General features: G+C 42.8%; 1 protein-coding gene across 4 annotated transcripts; it reads right to left on the bottom strand.

Moving 5' to 3' along the window:
- Positions 1-275: 275 nt before the first annotated feature.
- LOC118900106 (acrosomal protein SP-10-like) lies at positions 276-6,017 on the bottom strand. 4 transcript variants are annotated; one of them, XM_036862324.1, is made up of 5 exons: positions 5,966-6,017; positions 3,511-3,789; positions 3,169-3,420; positions 1,171-1,290; positions 276-400 (listed from the first exon to the last, which is right to left on the bottom strand). In XM_036862324.1, the coding sequence occupies exons 1-5, from the start codon at positions 6,015-6,017 to the stop codon at positions 276-278; spliced, it is 828 nt and encodes a 275-aa protein (XP_036718219.1). The 4 variants fall into 4 exon arrangements, with proteins under 4 accessions (XP_036718219.1, XP_036718220.1, XP_036718221.1 ...); XM_036862325.1 differs by having other exon boundaries at positions 3,211-3,420; XM_036862326.1 differs by having other exon boundaries at positions 3,169-3,435; positions 3,721-3,789.
- Between the last annotated feature and the right edge of the window lie 15,516 nt (positions 6,018-21,533).

Genomic DNA, 21,533 nt, shown 5'->3' with positions numbered 1-21,533 from the left:
TGGAGTCTATATTCTTTAATCATGTGGAATTTATTGAAAAAGAAAAGAATGTTGAGAGATGGGGTAAGGGGATAGAGAAGTTGGAGGCCAGAGAAGAATGTGTAACAGGGCATGGATCGGAGAGGAAAGATATTTGAGCTTCCTGTCTGACACTCAGGCAGAGGAAGATGTGATTAGTTGTTGACTGGGGAAGAAACTAAATATAAATTGAGTCCAGTAGGGTGAGGGAGGATTTTTGCTGCCTGAGTCAGAGCAGGAAGCAAGGGCATAGGCTTCTAGACCTTGTTGCAGAAAGGTTGATTCCGACAGCATATAATTTGCATCCTGGTTCCATGGGAGAAGAGGTTCATGGATGGACACATGTTTTCACAGCCCTGGACGATGAATTGAAGTTTTCCACCTGAAAGAAGTAGAGACAGACTGTAATGAGCAGAAAGCTTCCTCCTCCAATCTTAGCTTTCATCCATGGTTCCCAGTGTCCCTATGTAGGCATGACCAAATCCTCCAACTTGTATATTCTTTCGCTCCTCCCTTCCATCTGCTTCTTCTGGGCCCTCCCCCCAATCAGTTGCCCACTCTCTCTAGTGAGGGACCAAACGAACCACAAGGGAAGTCAGGCGTCAAGGGAAGTTCATGGGATGGAAGTAACCAAGATCCCTTCCTTATTTTGGGGATGAGGACTGAGTGTAAGGGTAGAGAGGTGTAGGAAGACACACATACTTGTCTGCCAACCTGTGAACACAGACTGGTGGACAACTGTTTATTACTTAACTCATTTATTCAATATTTACTAAATGCCTACCATGGGCTGGACATTGTGCTAAGTGCTAGGAATATATAGCCATGAACAAGATAGACACATTCCTGAGCTTACAGTCAATGTCTCAATGGCTCAAGGGGCAACCCACACATTTCTTTAATAGGAAGAGACAGCCAATCTCCCTGCCTCTTTTTAAGACATCGTAAGCCTGCTGGGAAGGACCTCTCCATCAATAGCTGGAACTCTGCTCTTGATTCTTGAAAGGATAAGGTTCTCCAGAATCTCCAAGTTTTGGGGGAATCACAGCTTGTTCCCTCCTCAGGCCCCCGCCACCCTATCTCCTCCCCGTCAGTACTCAAGCTGGTTGATGTGTTCTCTGGCAAAGACTGGCTCATGAAGTCCCCACATACCTTCAAAGATCTTCTTTAACATGCACTGCTGGGAATTCTGGGTGGAGCAGACTCCCTCTCCTCGAAGACATTTTCCTTGGTCATTCATATAAGAGCATGTGTGGCAATTTAATACTGGGCCTGAAAATTTAAGATCAGCCTGATGAAATAACCTTAGGATCCAGGTTGTGTAGCCTTGAGTCACACATCTGGGGAGGGGTGATGGGCAACAAGTAGGTGGATACAGCACATTTCTTTTCCTGGTTCTTGTTGGGGATGTGAGGGCTCTGTGCCTGAAAGAGCATATTTTCTCTTCTGTGCCAGAGGAAATGCCTTCATTCTTATTGCTTCATCTATGATTTTCATTGCTGATGAATCCCACATTTATCTCTCTAGTACTGACTTTTATTCTAATTCATCACCCAGTGGCTTCCCGGACATTTATCATTAGATGCCCTTCTGCCGTGTCTAACTCAATAGGAGCAATAGAACTCCTCATGTGACTGGCTCCCTTTCCTACTCCCCACCATACTCTCACTTATCCACAAGGCACAGACACTTGCAGTGAAATCTGACTGATTAATAATCTGTGTTAGAATGCTGTAATGTTGCAAACATTACATCAATTCTCTATTCTCAAAGTGACCTTCAATCAGGTCAGTTTGTCACAAAGCGCAGTCTCTTTGAAGTGATTCCATATTGCCTCTCTACCTCCACTGCCAATTCCCTAATTAAGGAAGCATATAAAGTGGAAAGAATATGGGCTTTGGAGTCAAACTTAAGTTTGAATCCAAGATTTGCTACTTTCTAGCCGGATGATGTAACTTCTCTCGTCTGAGAATTTGGAATACTGCTACTTATGTAATGGGGTGAAATATAAAGTGTCTATTTCTGGTAATAACTTGAGACATTAAACCTTGGATCCTGCTTTCCTTCCTTGAAGAACCCCTTTTGAGTAAGAGCCAAAGAATTGCAGTTGTCCTGGGAACTTATTTCTGGATCTAACAGACAAAAGTATCAGTATGCTTTACTTTCCATTGATGAAAGAAATGTTCACATATTGAGTGAGGTATGGAGATGTCATTCTGGTTTATACATTAGTTAACTTGAATTTTATGCTAACTAAAACAGCCTCCTTGTGGCCTATTGAACAACTGCTTTAATTATTAAAGAAAAGGTCACATTAACCAGAAGTAAAAAATGTCCATGTGAAAAATAAAGATTAAATATCCCTCTTCATGGGATGCCAGTTCCAGTACTCCACTGATGATAAAACTCCCTTCCCAGGTGCCAAGGCCATACTGTACATGTATGTGCTGGTCTTTTTTTTTTTTTTTTTTTTTTTATACCTTGAAGAAATGTATCCCTGACTTGTTTAACGTTCTTTGTTCTGACAAGATATAGAACTGTGCTCAAAACTCTGCTCCTCCAGAGCAGTTTCTCAGAGTAATCTGGGAAGCTGGCTTCCGGGCTATAGTCCTCACTTTGGCTCAGATAAAACTCTTTTCTATTATTATTATTGATTGTTTATTATTTCCATTGACACCGTGTTCAAACATAAAAACCAAGAGCTACCAGCTCCACTGCTAGACATCTCTTTAGAGGGTTTGCAAAGCATTTTAACATAGTTTGTTAAGAGGCAGATTTAGCATGAAGCTCACCAAAGTTGTCTTCCGTGAGCCCCTTCCAGGAGAGCTGTGGGCATCTGTATTCACAATTTCTTGCATAGAGTGAAGTTGGAGGGACTGCTGGCACTTTTATATTTGTTTTGTTTTTCTTAAAGAGGGCCCTCTGAACAGTTTAACCTCCAAAGGGCCCCACAAAACCTGGATCTTGCCACCTGGGATTATTGTAAAGAAATGTAAAGAGATGTAAAATGTAAACAGCTCTCTTTGGGAGAGCTGTTTGTGAAGTGTATGAACTATTCTTTCTTCTAAACTCCTTAAAATTGGTTTTCTGTATGTGTTACCTACTTCCCACCTGAAGTCAAGGATGGGCACCCATCCAAATGTGGCTCACCTGAAATTGTGCTTGAAGGCGGGATGCCTGAAGGCTGTTCACCTGATGGCTGTTCGCCTGGTGATTTTTCACCTGAGACTTGTTCAGCTGAGACCTGTTCACCTGCAGGCTGTTCACCTGAAGGCGTCTCACTTGCAACCTGTTCACTTGCAACCTGTTCACCTGCAGGCTGTTCACCTGTAGGCTGTTCACCAGAAGGCTTTTCACCCGAAGGCTGTTCACCAGAAGGTTGTTCACTGGAAGCATGCTCATCTGGAGCATGCTCACCTGCAGCATGCTCACTTGAAGCTTGTTCAACTGCAGCGTGCTCACTTGAAGCATGTTCGACTGCATCATGCTCACTTGAAGCATGTTCAACTGCATCATGCTCACCTGAAGCATGTTCGACTGCATCGTGCTCACCTGAAGAATGTTCGACTGCATCGTGCTCACCTGAAGCGTGTTCAACCGCAGTGTGCTCACTTGAACCATGCTCACTCAAAGTGTTCTCGCCTGAAGAAGTCTCATATAAAGCCTCACCATCTGAAGGGTTTGCAAGTGAAAAGTAGTCACCTGAAGGTTGCTGAACTGAAGCTTGATGATCCATAGAGCCAGGAAGCTCAACAGGTTGACCTGATGCTCCTGGGATGGAGAAATAACAGAAGAGAGATGGTAAAGGTGAGAGAGGACGTCTGGATAAAGAGTTCTTTCCTATGGAGCAAGGCTAATGTTGTGGGGTTCCTAGGTTTCTGGGGGCCTAGGTCAAGCACCTGAAGATACTGCGGATGTTGGATGCAGTCAGCCAATTACCTGGAAGACCATGAAGGACAGGGGTGTTAAGGAAACACAGAGACCACCTCTGTGACTGAAGGGAAGAATTTTAAGATCCACAATATTTGTGTGGATCTGTGTACCCTGAGTGGGCACGTGGGGACCCCCTCACCCAGCACCAAAAGCACCTGTGCCTCCCTGACAGAGCCAACATCAGGAAATCAATGTCCCATCATTCACGTAGTCAGAAGTCCACCACTAGCCTCCCTCCAGTTCCCCTGTGGCTGAAAGGTAAGAATGGAGTTACAAGAGGGAGAGAAAGCAAATTGTTTCAGTAGCTGAGTAATTCTAGCTGAAACTGAGGGTGGAAGATTTTAAACTTTGGAGAAGATAACTTTTAAACTAGAGATGACAAATATCTAATGAACCCACAAAAATTACCAGAAGGGATTAAGACACCTTTACTTGGCAAGTTCATGTTCTTTCACATACTCAACCCCAATCCATGTGAGTTGGGGACCCAAAGCCAAGTTGCTGTTAATTATTAAGATAAAAACAATCTTTGCTTCTATATCCCTGAATTGAGATTCCTTGTGACGTACCATTTACACCTACTTTACGGAGTTGTCATGATTTATTCAATAAGATAAATTGTGAAGTGCCTAGTCCGTTGCTCAAGTGCTCAGGTAATTTTAGTTTTCCCTCCTCCTGACCTTGCATTTGGAATTACAAAACTCTTAGCTGGTCATTCTGTTCTGACCACTCTCTTCTACATTTAATCCAGCTTATTAGTGGCTGTCAGACAAATATCCTTAAGTACAACTTTCATTTTATTAAGTGTAGCACCAAGCAGACAATTTGATTATTACTTTTTAAAAAAATTATTACTCTTTGACTGAGTAACTGATTTAGACTGAGTAACCTAGAGAAGGGTGGTGAGTAGACTATAATGACTAAGTTATTAATCCTAACCAAAAGCTGAATTACAGGATCTTTGAGGCCTAAGTCCCCAAAATACTCTAGCTCTGTAAGAATCCTGAATATATATATATATATATATTTGTGTGTGTGTGTGTATGTGTGTGTGTATTCTGAGTGATTTGAAGACCTTACAATCAATAACTTTCAAAAGGCTAGCATTAGAATATGTTGATAAAGGAAAGGTAAGATTTACTAAGGCTTTAAGGAATTTTTAATTTTAAAAAGTTGTTACAGAAATATCATCTGCTTGACTGATCCTTCAAAAGTTAACAGAAGTTTTAATAAAGAAATTTCTGATATGGAAGGGAGGCTTGAAAAAGCACACTAATTTCTTCATCATGCTTATAGTTTATGACTCACTGCCCCACCAAGTGGCTAGCACATACTACCATCTGGTAGCTATGTAGCTACGTTTCTGAGTCGACTTTTGAAAGTCTAAGAAAGCAAAAGACAAAATCTCTGAGAACTGACGTTACAGAAAACACTTTGTCATTTAACAGACAGATCAGAGCTCATGGCCTCTCACTTCTCCTGTAGGAGGAAGGAGGGAACAGAGCCCACCCTGAATGGGGATCCTGAAAGAGGAAATACAGACCACTGGATGGATAGACCAATGAAAGAGGGGCTTGTAAGGTCTCTGGCCCAGAGCCATGCTGTGTTCTCGGATGACTTTCCAGGCATACCACACTCCCATCTCCTCATGTCTCTCCTTCTACATTAACTACACAAGGATCCCCTACACTCAGTTCGTGGGGGCAAACCTTCACTGGACCTCTGCAGAACCCCTAGACCAACCTTCTCATTTCACAGATCATCAGATACAATGTCAAGTGGCTGAAAGTATTAGGAACGAGACTGTGCTAAGCTAGTCTCTGATGGTGAAGCCATAACTAGGAGGAACCCACCACAGGTTCAGTAGCTCTCAGAGTTGAATTTGTTCAGCTACTCCTAATTCTGAGTTAGATTGGTTTGGGTAACTAAGATACTGGCCTTCCTTCTTCAAGGGCTGAAATGCCTTACAGGTGCCTCTTACATGTCCACCCAGAGCCAAGACAAGAGGACTTACCTCTGGCAGATCCAAGCAGATACAGACTCACTAGCAGAAGAAACTTCTTCATCTGGATTTTGGGAGAGAGGGCACCCTGGTGTGGGGTGCCCAAGAGCCGTGAAAAAAAACTGTGAGCAGAAGCTCCCAGTGCTGAGCCACAGAGTCTGGGATTCTAGAACCTCAGAAACAATCCATGATTCATCACAATGGGTTGTGCTCTGAGGTTCTCACTATCGCCCGATCAGGCAGGTTGGACCTCTGGCAACCCACGGCAAATTGTACTGTGAAGGCTCATGCACCGTGGTATATTGGGGCTCTCTGCCCTACCTTAAAAACTCATATTACCAAAATAACATATACTCTATGTAATAAATTTTAAAATTTATCTACTCTCTTTTTAAAGTGTTCTTAACAGTGAGGTGTGATTAGCTGGTTATTTTTTGTTTGACTCTCTAAATCAGCCTTTTTTCCTTTTGGTCCTGGACCCCAGAAGGATGACCTCTCTTGAGTTGATCACCTGAGTGCTGGTTGGGGTTGGCTTTAGATTGTGTTTAGCCAATGGAAGATTGGAGGAGAGAACACACACACACACACACATACACACGGATTGAGATTGAAGTATTTATTCCTCCTATTACCTTCCTGCCACAGTTCTGACACTGGCTTGGTCTTGATGTGACAGTTTTTGAAGGGTGTCCTCTCTTCCATGGCTTCAGCTCTCCACCAGGCTATGATTACATGTTTTCCTTCCCCTTCTCCCTCAGGCCTAGGAATGATGATGATTTCTTGCAGTTGCTAAATCTGGATGTCCCAACTTTATTTTTTTGTTTCCTTAACCCTGCTCACTTCTGTTAATAGTATTTTCATAATGGCCATCAATCATGGTTTTGGCAGGAAACAGGTGGCAAACTCAAATGGGTAACAGGAGAATTTACGTGATATGGGCATTGAAAAGGGATCTACAAGACATATTTGAAAGCTGTGCCTTGAGGTGTAACTGCTGAGAAGATGGATGCAGAGAAGCATCCACTTGGTATTAAGCTAGAACTTTGGGGGGATTGGGTGGCAGAGCTACCATAGCCCCCATCTCCTCCCTCTTCCCTGCCCACCTCTCTTGGACCACTTTGTTACATGTACCACTGAATGCTGGATCTAGAATAGATGTATTTGTCACTCTTATAATTATTTAATGCTTGTCTCCTCCATTAGACTTTTTCTTAATACATGTAGCAGGCAAGTGTGATGACTTTCTTTTTTTTTTTTTAATATTTATTTATTTTATGTATTTATTTTCCTTATTTTTTTTGGCTGCATCGGGTCTTAGTTGCAGCACACAGGATCTTTGTTGAGGCATGCGGGTTCTTTTCATTACAGCCCACCGTCTGCTTGGGTTTCTCTCTAGTTGCGGTGTGCAGGCTTCTCTCTAGTTGTGGCGTATGTGCTCCAGGGCATGTGGGCTCTGTAGTTTGTGGCACATGGGCTCTCTCATTGAGGTGTGTGAGCTCAGTAATTGTGGTGCACGGGCTTAGTTGCCCCGCAGCATGTGGGATCTTAATTCCCCAACCAGGGATCGAACCCGCATCCCCTGCATTGGAAGGTGGGTTCTTTACCACTGGACCACCAGGGAAGTCTCTTCCCCATTAGACTTTAAGCTCCTTGAAAATGGTGTTCCAGTCTGTCTTGATCACTGTTGTATCCTCACTACCTAACAGCATGCTTGACACATAACAGGTGCATTTTTCCTGCATGAAGGAATAAATGAATTATCTTTTCTGGACCTCGCTCTACTTCATGCAGGAAGATGTATAGACAGCCCCTAGAGTGGGCTGGCTGAAGATTCTGGGTCAGTGGGAGAAAGCAGGACCTCAGGGATCAGAAGTTGCAGAGGCCTACCCTACTTGGCTTGAGTTGGAGGACAAAACTAGGATTTCCAGGTCTGCGGCTCAACTCCTCTGGAGGAGAGAAAGGCATGACACAGAATGCTGTCAATAGTTCCTTTTTTTGATGTGGAGTGAGTTAGGAGAAAGAGCTGAGATCACATTCAGTCAGACTTTTGTTGATAGAAGCAGTGGAAATTAGTGGAAAGGAAGAGGTGCTATCTATACCACCTACCAGTTTAAAGTTTGCCAGCAGTTCTCTTTGTAATTACCAGAACTTTCTGGGACATCCCTGCCTCACGCCTCCCCAGGAGTGACAGTATTAAGAGATCAGACCTTAAAGCCTGAATGTTCTCTCCTTAAACCTCATCCTCCAACTTCTTCCTCCCTCTTTGTAAGGTTGGCTTTACAGGACTATACCTCAACCCCACCAGGCTGGCTTTCACTGGGCTCTACTTTGGGAATCTTCTCCCTGTGTCCAGTAGTCTGGCACTTCCAAGTCCAACCTGTGAGTATCTGAGCTCATCATAGAGGAAGCCATGTGGTGACGGAGAATTCACTATGGAACTTGAACAGTTCTGGAGCTAAGACATCCAGAGGTATTCCAGTTCCTGCCTAGATGAGTTAATGCTCCAATTTCTAATGCCCCAAATGAACCAAAGAACTAGCCAACTCAGCCCCTGTAATGTTTGTGACCTGGTTTAAAAAAATGAACTGAGTCAGAGTCTTCTCCTAGAAATATGCAGTTGAAACACAGAAAGACAGAGAAAATTAGCTATGGGGAGCTGAGTTGAAAGGTCATTTAGACTCATGTGCTGAGACCACTATTTGGGGCCAAATGGGGGATAAGCAAGCTGAGAAGTCCGGGAGAAAGTAACAGAGAGAAAAGAGTACAGTGGAGATGAGAGATACCAGGCCTCATTCGGTTTACCTTAAACGATGGGGAATTAGACAGATATACATGTCAGAATACACACCACCCAGACTGGGCCTCATGGAGACCTGAACACAGTCTGTGATGTGAAATAGTTCTGGATACACAGCTGTTCTAGTAATAGCTATCTGGTAGACCTTCTTTTCTTCTAGTCTTCCTGCCTACGTTCTTACTGCTCTTGTTCTAAACTGACTTTCCTCTACTCTCTATGCTGTGACTTTCGCTTACTTATAACTCCTACTGATTCATAACATTTTTCTTTTTTGAAGTATAGTTGATTTACAATGTTGTGTTAATTTGTGGTGTACAGCTAAGTGATTCAGTTATACACATGTACACACATATATATTCTTTTTCATGTTCTTTTCCACTAGGTTTATTACAAGCTATTGAATATAGTTCCCTGTGCTATACAGTAGGACCTTGTTCTTTATTTTATATATAGTAGTTTGTACCTGTTAATCCCAAACTCCTAATTTATCCCTCCATCCCCCCACCCCATTTCCCCTTTGGTTACCATTAGGTTTGTTTTCTACGTCTATGAGTCTGTTTCTGTTTTGTAAATAAGTTCATTTGTATCATATTTTAGATTCCACATATAAGGGATATCATGTAATATTTGTCTTTCTCTATCTGACTTATTTCATTTAGTATGATATTCTCTAGGTCCATCCATGTTGCCGCAAATTGAAATATTTCATTATTTTTATGACTGAGTAGTATTCCATTTATATACATATATATATACGTATATATATATATATACGTATATATATATACACGTATATATATATATATATACGTGTATATATATATATATATATATATATATACGTGTATATATATATATACGTATATATATATGTACAACATCTTTATTCGTTTATCTGTCAATGGACATTTAGGTTGTTTCCATGTCTTGGCTATTGTGAATACTGCTGCTATGAGCATTGGGGTGCATGTGTCTTTTTTGGATTAGAGTTTTCTCTGGATATATGCCCAGGAGTGGGATTGCTGGATCATATGGTAACTCTATTTTAGTTTTTTAAGGAACCTCCATACTGTTCTCCATAGTGGCTGCACCAATTTACATTCCCACCAACAGTGTAGGAGTGTTCCCTTTTCTCCACACTCTCTCCATTTATTATTTTTAGACTTTTTAATGATGGCCATTCTGACCGGTGTGAGGTGATACCTCATGGTAGTTTTGATTTGCATTTCTCTAATAATTAGCGATGTTGAGCATCTTTTCATGTGTCTATTGGCCATCATGTATGATTTATAACTTTTGCTCACTCAGAGTTTCTGAATGTTCATTACTTCTGCTTACTCATGACTTCTGTTTATTCACGGCTTATGCTTACCCCTGACTTCCCTGACATGTGCCTTTGTCTATTCTTTGGTCCTAATAGGCATTCTTGACTCTGACATTCAGTTTTCAAGAGAGAAAATCTCAATGGCTTAACCTCTCATTCTCAACCCTTTTGCACAAAATTCTAATGCCAGGCTACCACACAGGTCTTTCATGCAATTCACAGTGGCCAGGATGGAGGTCTATGTGATACCTAGCATGGTGATCTATGTTAAGAAACCTAGAAAGGGGTCAGAGCTGTGGTAACCATTCTGAAGTTTCCTGAAAGTCAGAGGGGGCACAGTAAAGTGGAAGGCATGTTGCTTCACCTGTGCACTGCTACTGCCAGGGGAAGGCATCAAGACCTTGCACAACCTGTCCCCACATGTACTTTCTCTGTCTTGTCTTTCTGCTCCTCCCCTTCCCTTTCTCTACCTTCATCCCAAGCTCCATCACAGGCCACATCCATACACAACTTCTAATTATTCTCTGAATATGCAATGCCTTCTGCATTTTCATGGTTCCCCTCCCCCCTTCCTGAAACCGTACTTCTCCATCTAGTCTTCCTGATAAGCATTAATTCTTAACTCTTCACACACTCCCTGGGAAGTCTTAATCCATGTCAATCACCACCTACCAACTGAAGACTCCCCAAATCCACCAATCTGGCCCACAGACTCCTCTCTTTTCAGTTTAGACCCATATATCCAACTACCAGCTGGACATTTCTATCTGGATATCCCAGAACATTTGAAACTCAACATTTGTGATACTGAATTCATCATTTGTACTCCAGCTCTGTTCCTGGGACTTTTAGCTTGGCATGGGCATACCTTGTTTTACTGCGCTTTACTTTACTGCGCTTTACTTTACTGCGCTTTACTTTACTGTGCTTTACTTTACTGTGCTTCTCAGATACTGCATTTTTTACAAATTGAAGGTTTGTGGCAACCCTGCATCAAGCAAGTCTATGGGTGCCATTTTTCCAACAACGTCTGCTCACTTCATGCCTCTATGTCACATTTCGGCAATTCTTGTCTTGTTTCAAACTTTTGCATTATTATTAACTTTGTTATGGTAACCTGTGATCAGCGATTTTTGTTACTCTTGCAAAAAATTACGACTCACTGAAGGCTCAGATGATGGTTAGCATTTTTTTAATCAAAGTATTTTTTAAATTAATTAATTATTTATTTATTTAGGCTGTGTTGGGTCTTCGTTTCTGTGCGAGGGCTTTCTCTAGTTGCGGCAAGCGGGGGCCACTCTTCATCGCGGTGCAGGGGCCTCTCACTATCGCTGCCTCTCCTATTGCGGAGCACAGGCTCCAGACGCGCAGGCTCAGTAGTTGTGGCTCACGGGCCCAGTTGCTCCGCGGCATGTGGGATCTTCCCAGACCAGGGCTCGAACCCGTGTCCCCTGCATTGGCAGGCAGATTCTCAACCACTGCGCCACCAGGGGAGCCCTAATCAAAGTATTTTTAAATTAAGAAATGTACATTATTTTTTAGACATTATGCTATTGCATGCCTGCTAGACTACAGTATAGTATAAACATAACTTTTTTATGCACTGGGAAACCAAAAAAATGCATGTGACTCACTTTATTGCAATGTTTGCTTTATTGTGGTAATCCAGAACCCAACCTCCAAGGTATGCCTGGGCGAGTCACATGATAAAAGTTATGTTTATACAGCAGAAACTAACACAACCTTGTAAATCAGCTATACTCCAATAAAAATTAATTTAAAAAAAAGCCTTCTCAATTAAAAAGGAGTTATGTTTACACTATACTGTAGTCTATTAAGCATGCAATAGCATTATGTCTAAAAAATGTATATACCTTAATTTAAAAATACTTTATTGACAAAAAATGCCAACCATCATCTGAGCCTTCAGTGAGTCATAATCTTTTTGCTGGTGGAGGTTTTGAAATACTGTGAGAATTAGCAAAATGTGACACAAAAACATGAAGTGAGAACATGCTGTTGGAAAAAGTGGCACTGATAGACTTGCTCAATGCAGGGTTGCCGCCAACCTTCAATTTGTAAAAAGCAAAATATCTGCGAAGTGCAATAAAGGGTGGGAGTGTGGCACAATAAAACGAGGTGTGCCTGTAACTGACTTCCCCCTTGCCCTCACCTCCGCATTATGTCAGTTTCACCTCAAACTAGTTTATCAGCTCCTCTTTATTCCCACCAGCATAACCCAAGTTCAGGCTCTCATCTCCTTTCCCCTGGACCACTGAAACAGCTTCCTCTCGGCCTCTGTTGTCCTCATCAGAACTTTCTTTTTTTCTGTTGCCAAAACTGACTTCTAAAACTAAAATCCTAAGTAGTAAAGTTCTGCAGAAACTCCAAATAAGGGTCTCTCAGATCAGAGCTTCTCTAGCTACAGCTGCCATAGCCTTACATCCCCACAGGAGCTCAGCCTGCAAACAGATGGTTAGACACTTCTGCACCATCCTTTCGAGACAACATTTTCTCCATAGTCAGGTTGCATGAACCCAAAAGGAGCAGCTGTTCAAAGGTGGGGAAAGCTTCTGTTTGGCTGGCCATATAACATTTGTCCCTTCTTTAACAAATCAAGTCAGGGATGGGAGGAAGGATATTATCACTGGTAACTGTGTGAGTAAAAGGATACAGCAATTTCTACCTTTCACTTGACCGGCTTTTCATAATTGTGACTCAACCAGTGGTGTGCTGAGAGCTGGCTTCAACTGGCTTATGAGAGCTGATTGTTAGAGTTGCAGGAATTTTACAAATTGGTGGTTGAACACAGGTATTAATAAAAATTAACATATAAACTGACAAATTATATTAGAAACAAAGATGAATACTCAAAACCTCATCACTCCTTATTTATTTTACTACATTTTACTATTAATCTTCACTGTTAAGGTTATTTAGTTCTGTTGTATCTGAGTGTTAGAAATACTGTATAATGGTGTGCACATCTCTTAACTTAATTCAGTGACGTCAGGATGGTAGCTTGAAATTGCCATTGACACCATGTAAATCTACAAATTCTACAAATCAGGACTCTCCCCACCCTCCTTTACCCCACAAGCCAGTTGTTAAACATTTACCAGCACACCAGTGGACTAAACCCGTGTACTTATAACCTAGGAAAGTTGATGATCGCCTTCTCTTCAGAACACTGAAATCTTGCAAACTTATTTAGCATAGGAACTCATCTATGACAGGGCAACTGCTAAAAGCTTTGAAAACTAACAGCCTGGAATTCTGCTGTGACTGAAGCCAGATGGGGAATGACAATTGAAACTAATGGTGGAGACCAACATATACAGTCTTTTGTGTTTCTTTTGTAAGAAACAGAGAAGTTTTCTTAATCTTAAAAAAAAAAAAAAATGCATACCATTTTTGGGTAAACATATAAAATCTTACTCTACCCTAAGGAGGCCCCCTTTAAACCTCCTTGATGGTGGCTGAGAAAGGGGTTGACTGCTTCCTGATACCTCTATGGGCTAAGATGATTTTGTCAAGCTTTGTACAGTTTGTACTAAGAAAGCAATTAGGTTTTACTTTCTTTTATAAAGTGTATTATATTAACTGTATTCATATATTTATTAATTGACACGTCCTCCCACCCTAAGGTTCAGACATTGTCTGTCCCCACCCCTAACTCATGCACCATACATCATGTTGAGCCCCTCAGAACTCCTCAGGCTAAAATGGGTCTTTCTCTATCTTTCCCACAGCAGGAAAGACTGTGAACAGGAGCTGGGGTAGCCCCTGGCCTCGGTGAGGGGCTTGGACAGCTGGACTCTCTGGAAGGAGAGTCAGGGAGAAGCTTCAGGGAGTGGAGAGAAGAGAACCCCCGGGAACTGGGCTAGGCATCAGGGCCCACCCTCCTCCTCTTAGAATCCCAGAGCATTCTAGGACGAGGGCTAACTGGGAGTCCCAGAAGAAAAACCACTAAGTAAAAACCTGATTCTTAGCAGATTATAAAAAATTATTTCTGAGGAAACACATCCATTCTTGTTCATGATGTGGAGCTGGTGCTAGGGACCTTCTGAGTCTAAAGGAGCCATATCTGGCAGCAGGAATCCAGTCCTCAGACACTAATTTGGTGGCTCTTGGGACCCAGAAGACTTGCCAGGTTTCCCTGGCAGAGTCACAGGGTCAATGGAGTCTGCAGATCCGGGTTTCAATCTGCCAGCTATCCTCTTTGTCACCTGGGACTAACCGCTTCCTTTTAGTTTTCTCATCGATAAAATGGAGACATTAATAACTACCATATAGGCTGTTGTGTGAGAATCAAATCGAATAACATTGTTCAAATATTTAGCACTGTGTCTGGTACACAGCAAGCTCTCAGTCAATCATGCTGTTTTGGGCTGAAGCAGGTGACACAACCTCCTCAGACTTCAGAGCTGGGCTGGGGAATAATTATACCCCTATGGAATAAGCCCTCCGTTTTAGTGGGTTTCCTGTTCTTAAGCTGGGATTGAAGGTTAAAGCCAAGGGGGGGGGTATATGTTCATTCTTGAAGTCCGATGTTTGTTTGGGTAAGGGGGGGACCCAGGATCTGGGGTGCGCCTAGGGCTGCAAGGGAGCCTGAAGCCAAAGGTACAAAACTTTCCCCTCCAGATCAGTGTTTTTAAATTACATTCGTCAAGCAGTGTAAACAAACAAAAATCTCTAGTCTGTAATGCAGCCTGCCTGAAAGATAAACCCAAATCTGCTATTTTGTGTTTAGTGCTTTACTGAGCAACAGTCTAGGCAAGTATGCACTTCTTCTAATTTTTTTTTTTTTTTTTTTGTCATTTTATTTCATTTTTTGGCCGCACTGCACGTCATGCAGGATCTTAGTTCCCCGACCAGGAATCAAACCCGTGTCCCCTGCAGTGGAAGCGCGGACCGCCAGGGAAGTCCCCTAATTTCTCTGAAATCAAAAGATTTCAGTATCTGGACTTAAACCGTATTCAAGGAAATAGTCCCCGAAGTACGGAAGATCACGATGTGAGCCCCACCCCTCCAGGGTTATTAGCTCACCTGGATCTCATAAATCCTTTGGCCGAGTAAGGCAGACATGATTCTCCCATTTAAAAGCTAGTTAAAATGGGAGCAAAAGAAGCCTTGAAAGAACGTGGCTCCCTCAGCAGGGCAGGTGGCGGTGAGCAGAGCCTGTGCAGCAGGAACGCGGGGCTCCCATCGGGCCCTTGGCTCACGCCGCATCCGCATCCTGGGGAAGCCCAGCCCCTCGCCTCGGCTCCCATTGGCTGCCGTGCCTGCCAGGGTTATAAAGCCAGATCCTCAGGGTCCGGGCGCCTGCAGCTGCCCCACCTCCTGCTACTGCTTTGTCCTCGATCGGAGATGGGGACGCGCTTCCTGCTGCTGCTGCTGCTGATGCTGGGCCTCTCCTTGCTGCTGGGCCTCCTGCAAGGTGAGCCCCTGCCGGGCATCTGGGAGGGCCGTGGGGACTGGGTCTAGGTGAGGCAGACCCACAGGGGCTGTGGGTTGATGGGCATGGGGCAGTGGGGAGAAAGGCACAAGGACCTAACCCGAGCCTTGGAGGTGACCACAGCCTCACCCCACCCCTCTCTTTCCTCCTCCACCCTCTCTCCTTTGCATCTTCCACTTTGGGTCCCACTCTGCTCCTCTTCCCTTTCTTCTTCCTCCTCCCTCCCCCATTTTACTTCAGCCTCTACCTCCCTCCCACCTCAGTTCTAATCCCTGATACTCCCCCATGCCTCAACCTTTCTTATTGAGAGCCCTACATTTGAATTGAAAGGGGACAAAGAAGGTTCTTTGTGGGTGGTGCATGTGGGCTGTTCCCAGAAGGAGGAGTGATCACGAGCCCTAGAAACGGGGTCAGTGAAGGACTTGACCTCACTCCTCCAGCAGCACAGCCCATCCCTGGGAGGACAGGGAGAGCCCTCTGCACTCAGGTGCAGCCCCTGTGCCTAGAGGCGCACACGCCTCCTCCCAGGTGTAAGCCAAGCGCGGAGAAACGACCTGCTTTCAGCACATTCGTCAGCCGCTGGGAGCCGGTCAGTGTCCAGGCGCACCTGGGTCACAGGTGTGCTCCCTCCTGAGCAGCCGGGACGCTGGGCCGGAAGAGCCTTATTATGCTGCTTTGACTTTCCAGCTCTAGAATGTTTCCAGTGTCACCGAGTCAACGCCAGTGGGGTTTGCGAGAGCGGGGAAAGCTTCTGCCAAACTCAAGACAGCCAGCAGTGCTTCCTGAGGAAGGTCTACGCAGGTAGGTGGGGCCTGAGAAGTCTCCTGGGTGACCTTTAGCCTGATCTTGAGGGAGTTGGCTCTCTCAGGAGCCCTGGGGGCAAAAGCAGAGAGTGTGGGAGAGTTTGTTTGTTTGTTTTCCTAAAAAGTTGGAAAAGAGTCCTCTGGATCTGGTGCTGGACTGCCACGGGCCCTTGACTGTACCAGTAGACCTATCAGGAGAAAAAGTGCTTGCTGAGGGGTCCCTGGATCCTTGGGTAGTCCCCGTACATACTCAGGGAGGACAGGAATTGGACTCTAAATATTCCCCTGGAGCTTGTGTGTGGTAGCACTTTTGAGAATGGGAGGCCTTGGTGCCAACAGGATGAGAGGTTGGGAGAGGATGGCCCACTGGGGGCGCATGTCAATCAGCATGGCTCTGATGTCCTTTCCTACGTGGCTGCCTGACTCCTCAGGACAATGCGCTCTTTCTCCTCATTAGTTGAGGCGCTCATTCTTTTTTTTTTTGGCCGCGCTGCGACATGTGGGAACTTAATTTCCCGACCAGGGATCGAACCCATGCCCCCTGCATTGGGAGTGTGGAGTCTTAACCACTGGACCGCCAGGGAAGTCGCGAAGGACTCATTCTTTCAACAAAGATGTATTATTTACCTCTTATGTGGCAAACACTTGAACTTGGAGGCCACAAACCAGAGATCCTCTTGTCTTTCTTCCTCTCCAGGTGACAGGTTCCTGTATGGATACCAGGGCTGTGGGGACCTGTGTCTCCCCATGTCTTTCTTCAGACAAAATGCTCGAGTGGATTTTGTGTGCTGCAGTGACTCATCTTTCTGTAACAAGCTTTAGAGACTTGGCCCTTCTTTGCCCTGTTCCATTGTTCATTCAGCCCTTTCCTAGACTCCTGCTGCCTCAAAAGACTGGGCCATCTTTCCCCAGCACTGACCCAGCCCCGACACCTACTCAGCTACAGGTGTTGATGTTTCAACACCTTAACCCACCAGATAGATGCCTTCTTCCCACCACCCTTGGTGCTCTTTCTTTCTCAGATTCCTATCTCCTTCCCTTTGTCTCGGCTTTCTCTTCCCTCCCCCAACACCCCCATCATTGGCTGGCATATAGCAAGCTCTGCCTTCCTGTCTTCAACAAGTATTTCCTGATTGCTAAACTCTCTAATTAGGTGCTGATGATATAACAGTGAATAAGGTAGACCTGACCCCTGCTCTCCATATGTCTTCAGTTTAGTGATTCCTTTACTGCCAGTCTGACCAGGGTCACGAGAGCTGCAGCATCTTGCCCCCCTCTTATTCATGGAACTTAGGGTTGGGAGGGATTCCTTCACCACTGCCCTCATTTTACACACACACACACACACACACACACACACACACACACACACACACACGTGAGTGCTCTTTCTCAGTCTTTCCCCCTTTCCACTGTTTAGCTTTTTTCCGAATAAATCACATATGTTTTTAGGTTGGTCTTCTATGGAATTTTTGTTTTCGCCTTTTAATTACATGAGTAAAAACCATATTTAACTTAGAATAAGTATAAAATACTGGCAAAAGTAGACATTACTGGCAATCCCATCCTATCACGCAGAGATGTTATCTTGTTTACATTTTCAGGTATGTCTTTCCAGGATTTTTTTAAAAACGTATAATTATGCTACTTTATAATTCTTTATTTTATTTGTTTAGTTTTGGCTGTGTTGGGTCTTCGTTTCTGTGCAAGGGCTTTCTCCAGTTGCGGCAAGCGGGGGCCACTCTTCATTGCGGTGCGCGGGCCTCTCACTATCGCGGCCTCTCTTGTTGCGGAGCACAGGCTCCAGACGCGCAGGCTCAGTAGTTGTGGCTCACGGGCCCAGTTGCTCCGCGGCATGTGGGATCTTCCCAGACCAGGGCTCGAACCCGTGTCCCCTGCATTGGCAGGCAGATTCCCAACCACTGCGCCACCAGGGAAGCCCTTTTCCAGGCTTTTAAAATCAGAAGTAGGTCATGATATGTGTGTGTGTTCAGATATAAATATATATACATTTATATATATTAAAAATTATAACCTTTTTTATATAAATTACGGATATCTTTCCAATGATACTTTTATGTTACCATCTTTTATTGATTACATATTAGTGCATCATATACCTACAACATTTATTTAACAAGTTCTGTACTGTTACTTTGATTACTTTCAACTTCTTAAAAGTCAGATTTATTAAGTTATCATTGACATGCAGTAAGTTCATGCCTTTTAGGTGTGCAGTTCCCTCAAATATGATCAATTATGTGTGGGTGTATGGTATTTTATTTTTGCATATGAATGTCCAATTGTTGTAGCACCATGTGTTGAAAAAATTACCCTTTCTCCTTTAAAAATTTTTAATTGAAGTACAGTGTGATACATAATCTATAAAAATATCCTTTTTTCTTTTAGTTACCTTGGCACATTTATCTAAGATCCATTGACCATATTGGTGTAAGTCCACTTCAGGACTCTTCCTTTTCTTCCATTGACCTGTATGTCTCTCCTTAGGCCAATACCAGGTTGCCTTGATTACAATAGGTTTATTGTGAATCTTGATATTAGGTAGTGTGAGTCTTCCAACTTGTTCTTCCTCAAAGTTATTTTGAATATTCTAGGTTCTTTGCAGTCCCATGAAGATTTTCAAATCAGCTTAATGATTTCTTTAAAAAAAATGTTTTCATTGGAGTATAGTTGATTTACAATATTATATTTGTTTCAGGTGTACAGCATAGTGATTTAGTATTTTTGAAGATTATACTCTGTTATAGTTTATTACAAGATAATGGCTATAATTCCCTGAGCTATACATTATATCTTTGTTGCTTATCTATTTTATATATAGTAGTTTGTGCTTGTTAATCCCATACCCCTAATTTGTCCCTCCCCACTCCCTTCTCCCCACTGGTATCCACTAGTTTGTTTTCTGTATCTGTGAGTCTGTTTCTGTTTTACATATACATTTATTTTTTTTAATTACATGTATAAGTGATATCATACAGTATGTCTTTCCCTGTCTGACTTATTTCACTAAGCATAATATTCCTCTAGGTCCATCCACATTGGGGGAAATGGCAAAATTTCATTCTTTTCTATGGCTGAGTAATAGTCCATTGAGTATGTGTGTGTATGTATGTATGTATAAAATACCACATCTTATTAATCCAGTCATCTTTTGATGGGCGCTTGGGTTGCTTCCATGTCTTGACTATTGTAAGTAGTGCTGCTATGAACATTGGGGTGCATGTATCTTTTTGAGTTAGTGTTTGTTTTTTCCAGATATATACCCAGGAGTGGAATTTCTGGGTCATATGATAGTTCTATTTTTAGTTTTTTGAGGAACCTCCATACAGTTTTCCTTAAGGGCTGCACCAATTTATATCCCCACCAACAGTGTACAAGTGTTCCCTTTCTCCACATCCTCTCTAACATTTGTTATTTGTAGACTTTTTATGATAGCCATTCTGACAGATGCGAGGTGATAGCTCATCGTGGTTTTGATTTACATTTCTCTAATAATTAGTGATGTTGAGCCTCTTTTCATGTGCCTGTTAACCATCTATATGTCTTCTCTGGAAAAATGTCTACTTAGGTCTTCCCCACTTTTTGATTGGGTTGTTTGTTTCTTTGATATTGGAGTTTTATGAGCTGTTTGTATATTTTGGAAATTAAGCCCTTGTTGGTCACATCATTTGCAAATATTTTCTCCCAGTCCATAGGTTGTCTTTTCATTTTGTTTATGGTTTCCTTTGCTGTACGAAAGCTTATAAGTTTGATTAGGTCACACTTGTTTATTTCTGCTTTTATTTCTATTGCCTTGGGAGAATGACCTAAGAAAACATTGGTATGATTTATGTCAGGGAAGGTTTTGCCTATGTTCTCTTCTAAGAGTTTTATGGTGTCATGTCTTATATTTAAGTCTTTAAGCCATTTTGAGTTTATTTTTGTGTATGGTGTAAGAGTGTGTTCTAACTTCATTGATTTACGTCCAGCTTTCAGAATATGACTTGCTGAAGAGACTATCTTTTCTCCATTGTATATTCTGGCCTCCTTTGTCGAAGATTAACTGACCATAGGTGTGTGGGTTTATTTCTGGGCTCTCTATTCTCTTCCATTGATCCATATATCTGTTTTGTGCCTGTGCCACACTGTTTTGATTATTGTAGCTTTGTAGTATTGTCTGAAGTCTGGGAGGGTATGGCCTCCGGCTTTGTTCTTTTTTTTTTTTAAACAAAGACAATTAGTATTTATTTATTTATTTTGTCTGTGTTGGGTCTTTGTTGCTGTGCACCGGCTTTCTCTAGTTGCGGCGAGCGGGGGCTACTCTTTGTTGCGGTGCGCAGGCTTCTCATTGCGGTGACTCCTCTTGTTGCAGAGCACGGGCTCTAGGCGCGCAGGCTTCAATAGTTGCAGCACGCAGGCTCAGTAGTTGTGGCTCGTGGGCTCTAGAGCACAGGCTCAGTAGTTGTGGCTCACAGGTTTAGTTGCTCCATGGCATGTGGGATCTTCCTGGACCAGGGCTCGAACCCATGTCCCCTGCATTGGCAGGCGAATTCTTAACCACTGCACCACCAGGGAAGTCCTCCTGCTTTGTTCTTTTTCCTCAGGAATGCTTTGGCTATTCTGGGTCTTTTGTGGTTCCATATCAATTTTAGGATTATTTGTTCTAGTTCTGTGAAGAATGTCATGGGTAATTTGATAGGGATCACATTAAATCTGTATATTGCTTTGGATAGTATGGCCATTTTAACAATATTAATTCCTCCAATCCAAGAGCATGGGATATCTGTCCATTTCTTTGAATCATCTTCAGTTTCCTTTATTAGTGTTTTATAGTTCTCAGCATATAAGTCTTTCACCTCCTTGGTCAGATTTATTCCTAAGTATTTTATTTTTTTGATGTGATTTTAAAAGGGATTGTTTTTTTAGATTCCCTTTCCAATATTTCATTGTTATTGTAAAGAAATGCAACTGATTTCTGTATGTTAATCTTGTATCCTGCTACCTTGCTGAATTAGTTTATCAGTTCTAGTAGTTTTTGTGTGGAGGTTTTAGGGTTTTCTATATATAGTAACATCTTACTGAAAACCCGAATGAATTTTTTTGCCAACCCAATATCATGTCATCTGCATCTAATGACAATTTTACCTCTTCCCTTCCAATTTAGATACCTTTTATTTCTTTTTCTTCTCTGATTGCTG

This window comes from Balaenoptera musculus, chromosome 8 (assembly GCF_009873245.2).
Source record: "Balaenoptera musculus isolate JJ_BM4_2016_0621 chromosome 8, mBalMus1.pri.v3, whole genome shotgun sequence".
Classification (NCBI taxonomy): domain Eukaryota; kingdom Metazoa; phylum Chordata; class Mammalia; order Artiodactyla; family Balaenopteridae; genus Balaenoptera; species Balaenoptera musculus.
Note: the sequence above shows the minus strand (reverse complement) of the source record. Positions and strands in the feature narration are given on the sequence as shown.

Excerpts from the sequence above, each read along its gene's own strand:
- LOC118900106 (XM_036862324.1), bottom strand. The coding sequence starts at position 6,017 with ATGAAGAAGTTTCTTCTGCTAGTGAGTCTGTATCTGCTTGGATCTGCC. Across the intron at positions 1,291-3,168 it reads GCCTTCAAGCACAATTTCAG|GCCCAGTATTAAATTGCCAC; the intron begins GTGAGCCACATT and ends TTAAATTTTCAG. Across the intron at positions 401-1,170 it reads GTTAAAGAAGATCTTTGAAG|GTGGAAAACTTCAATTCATC; the intron begins GTATGTGGGGAC and ends TACTTCTTTCAG.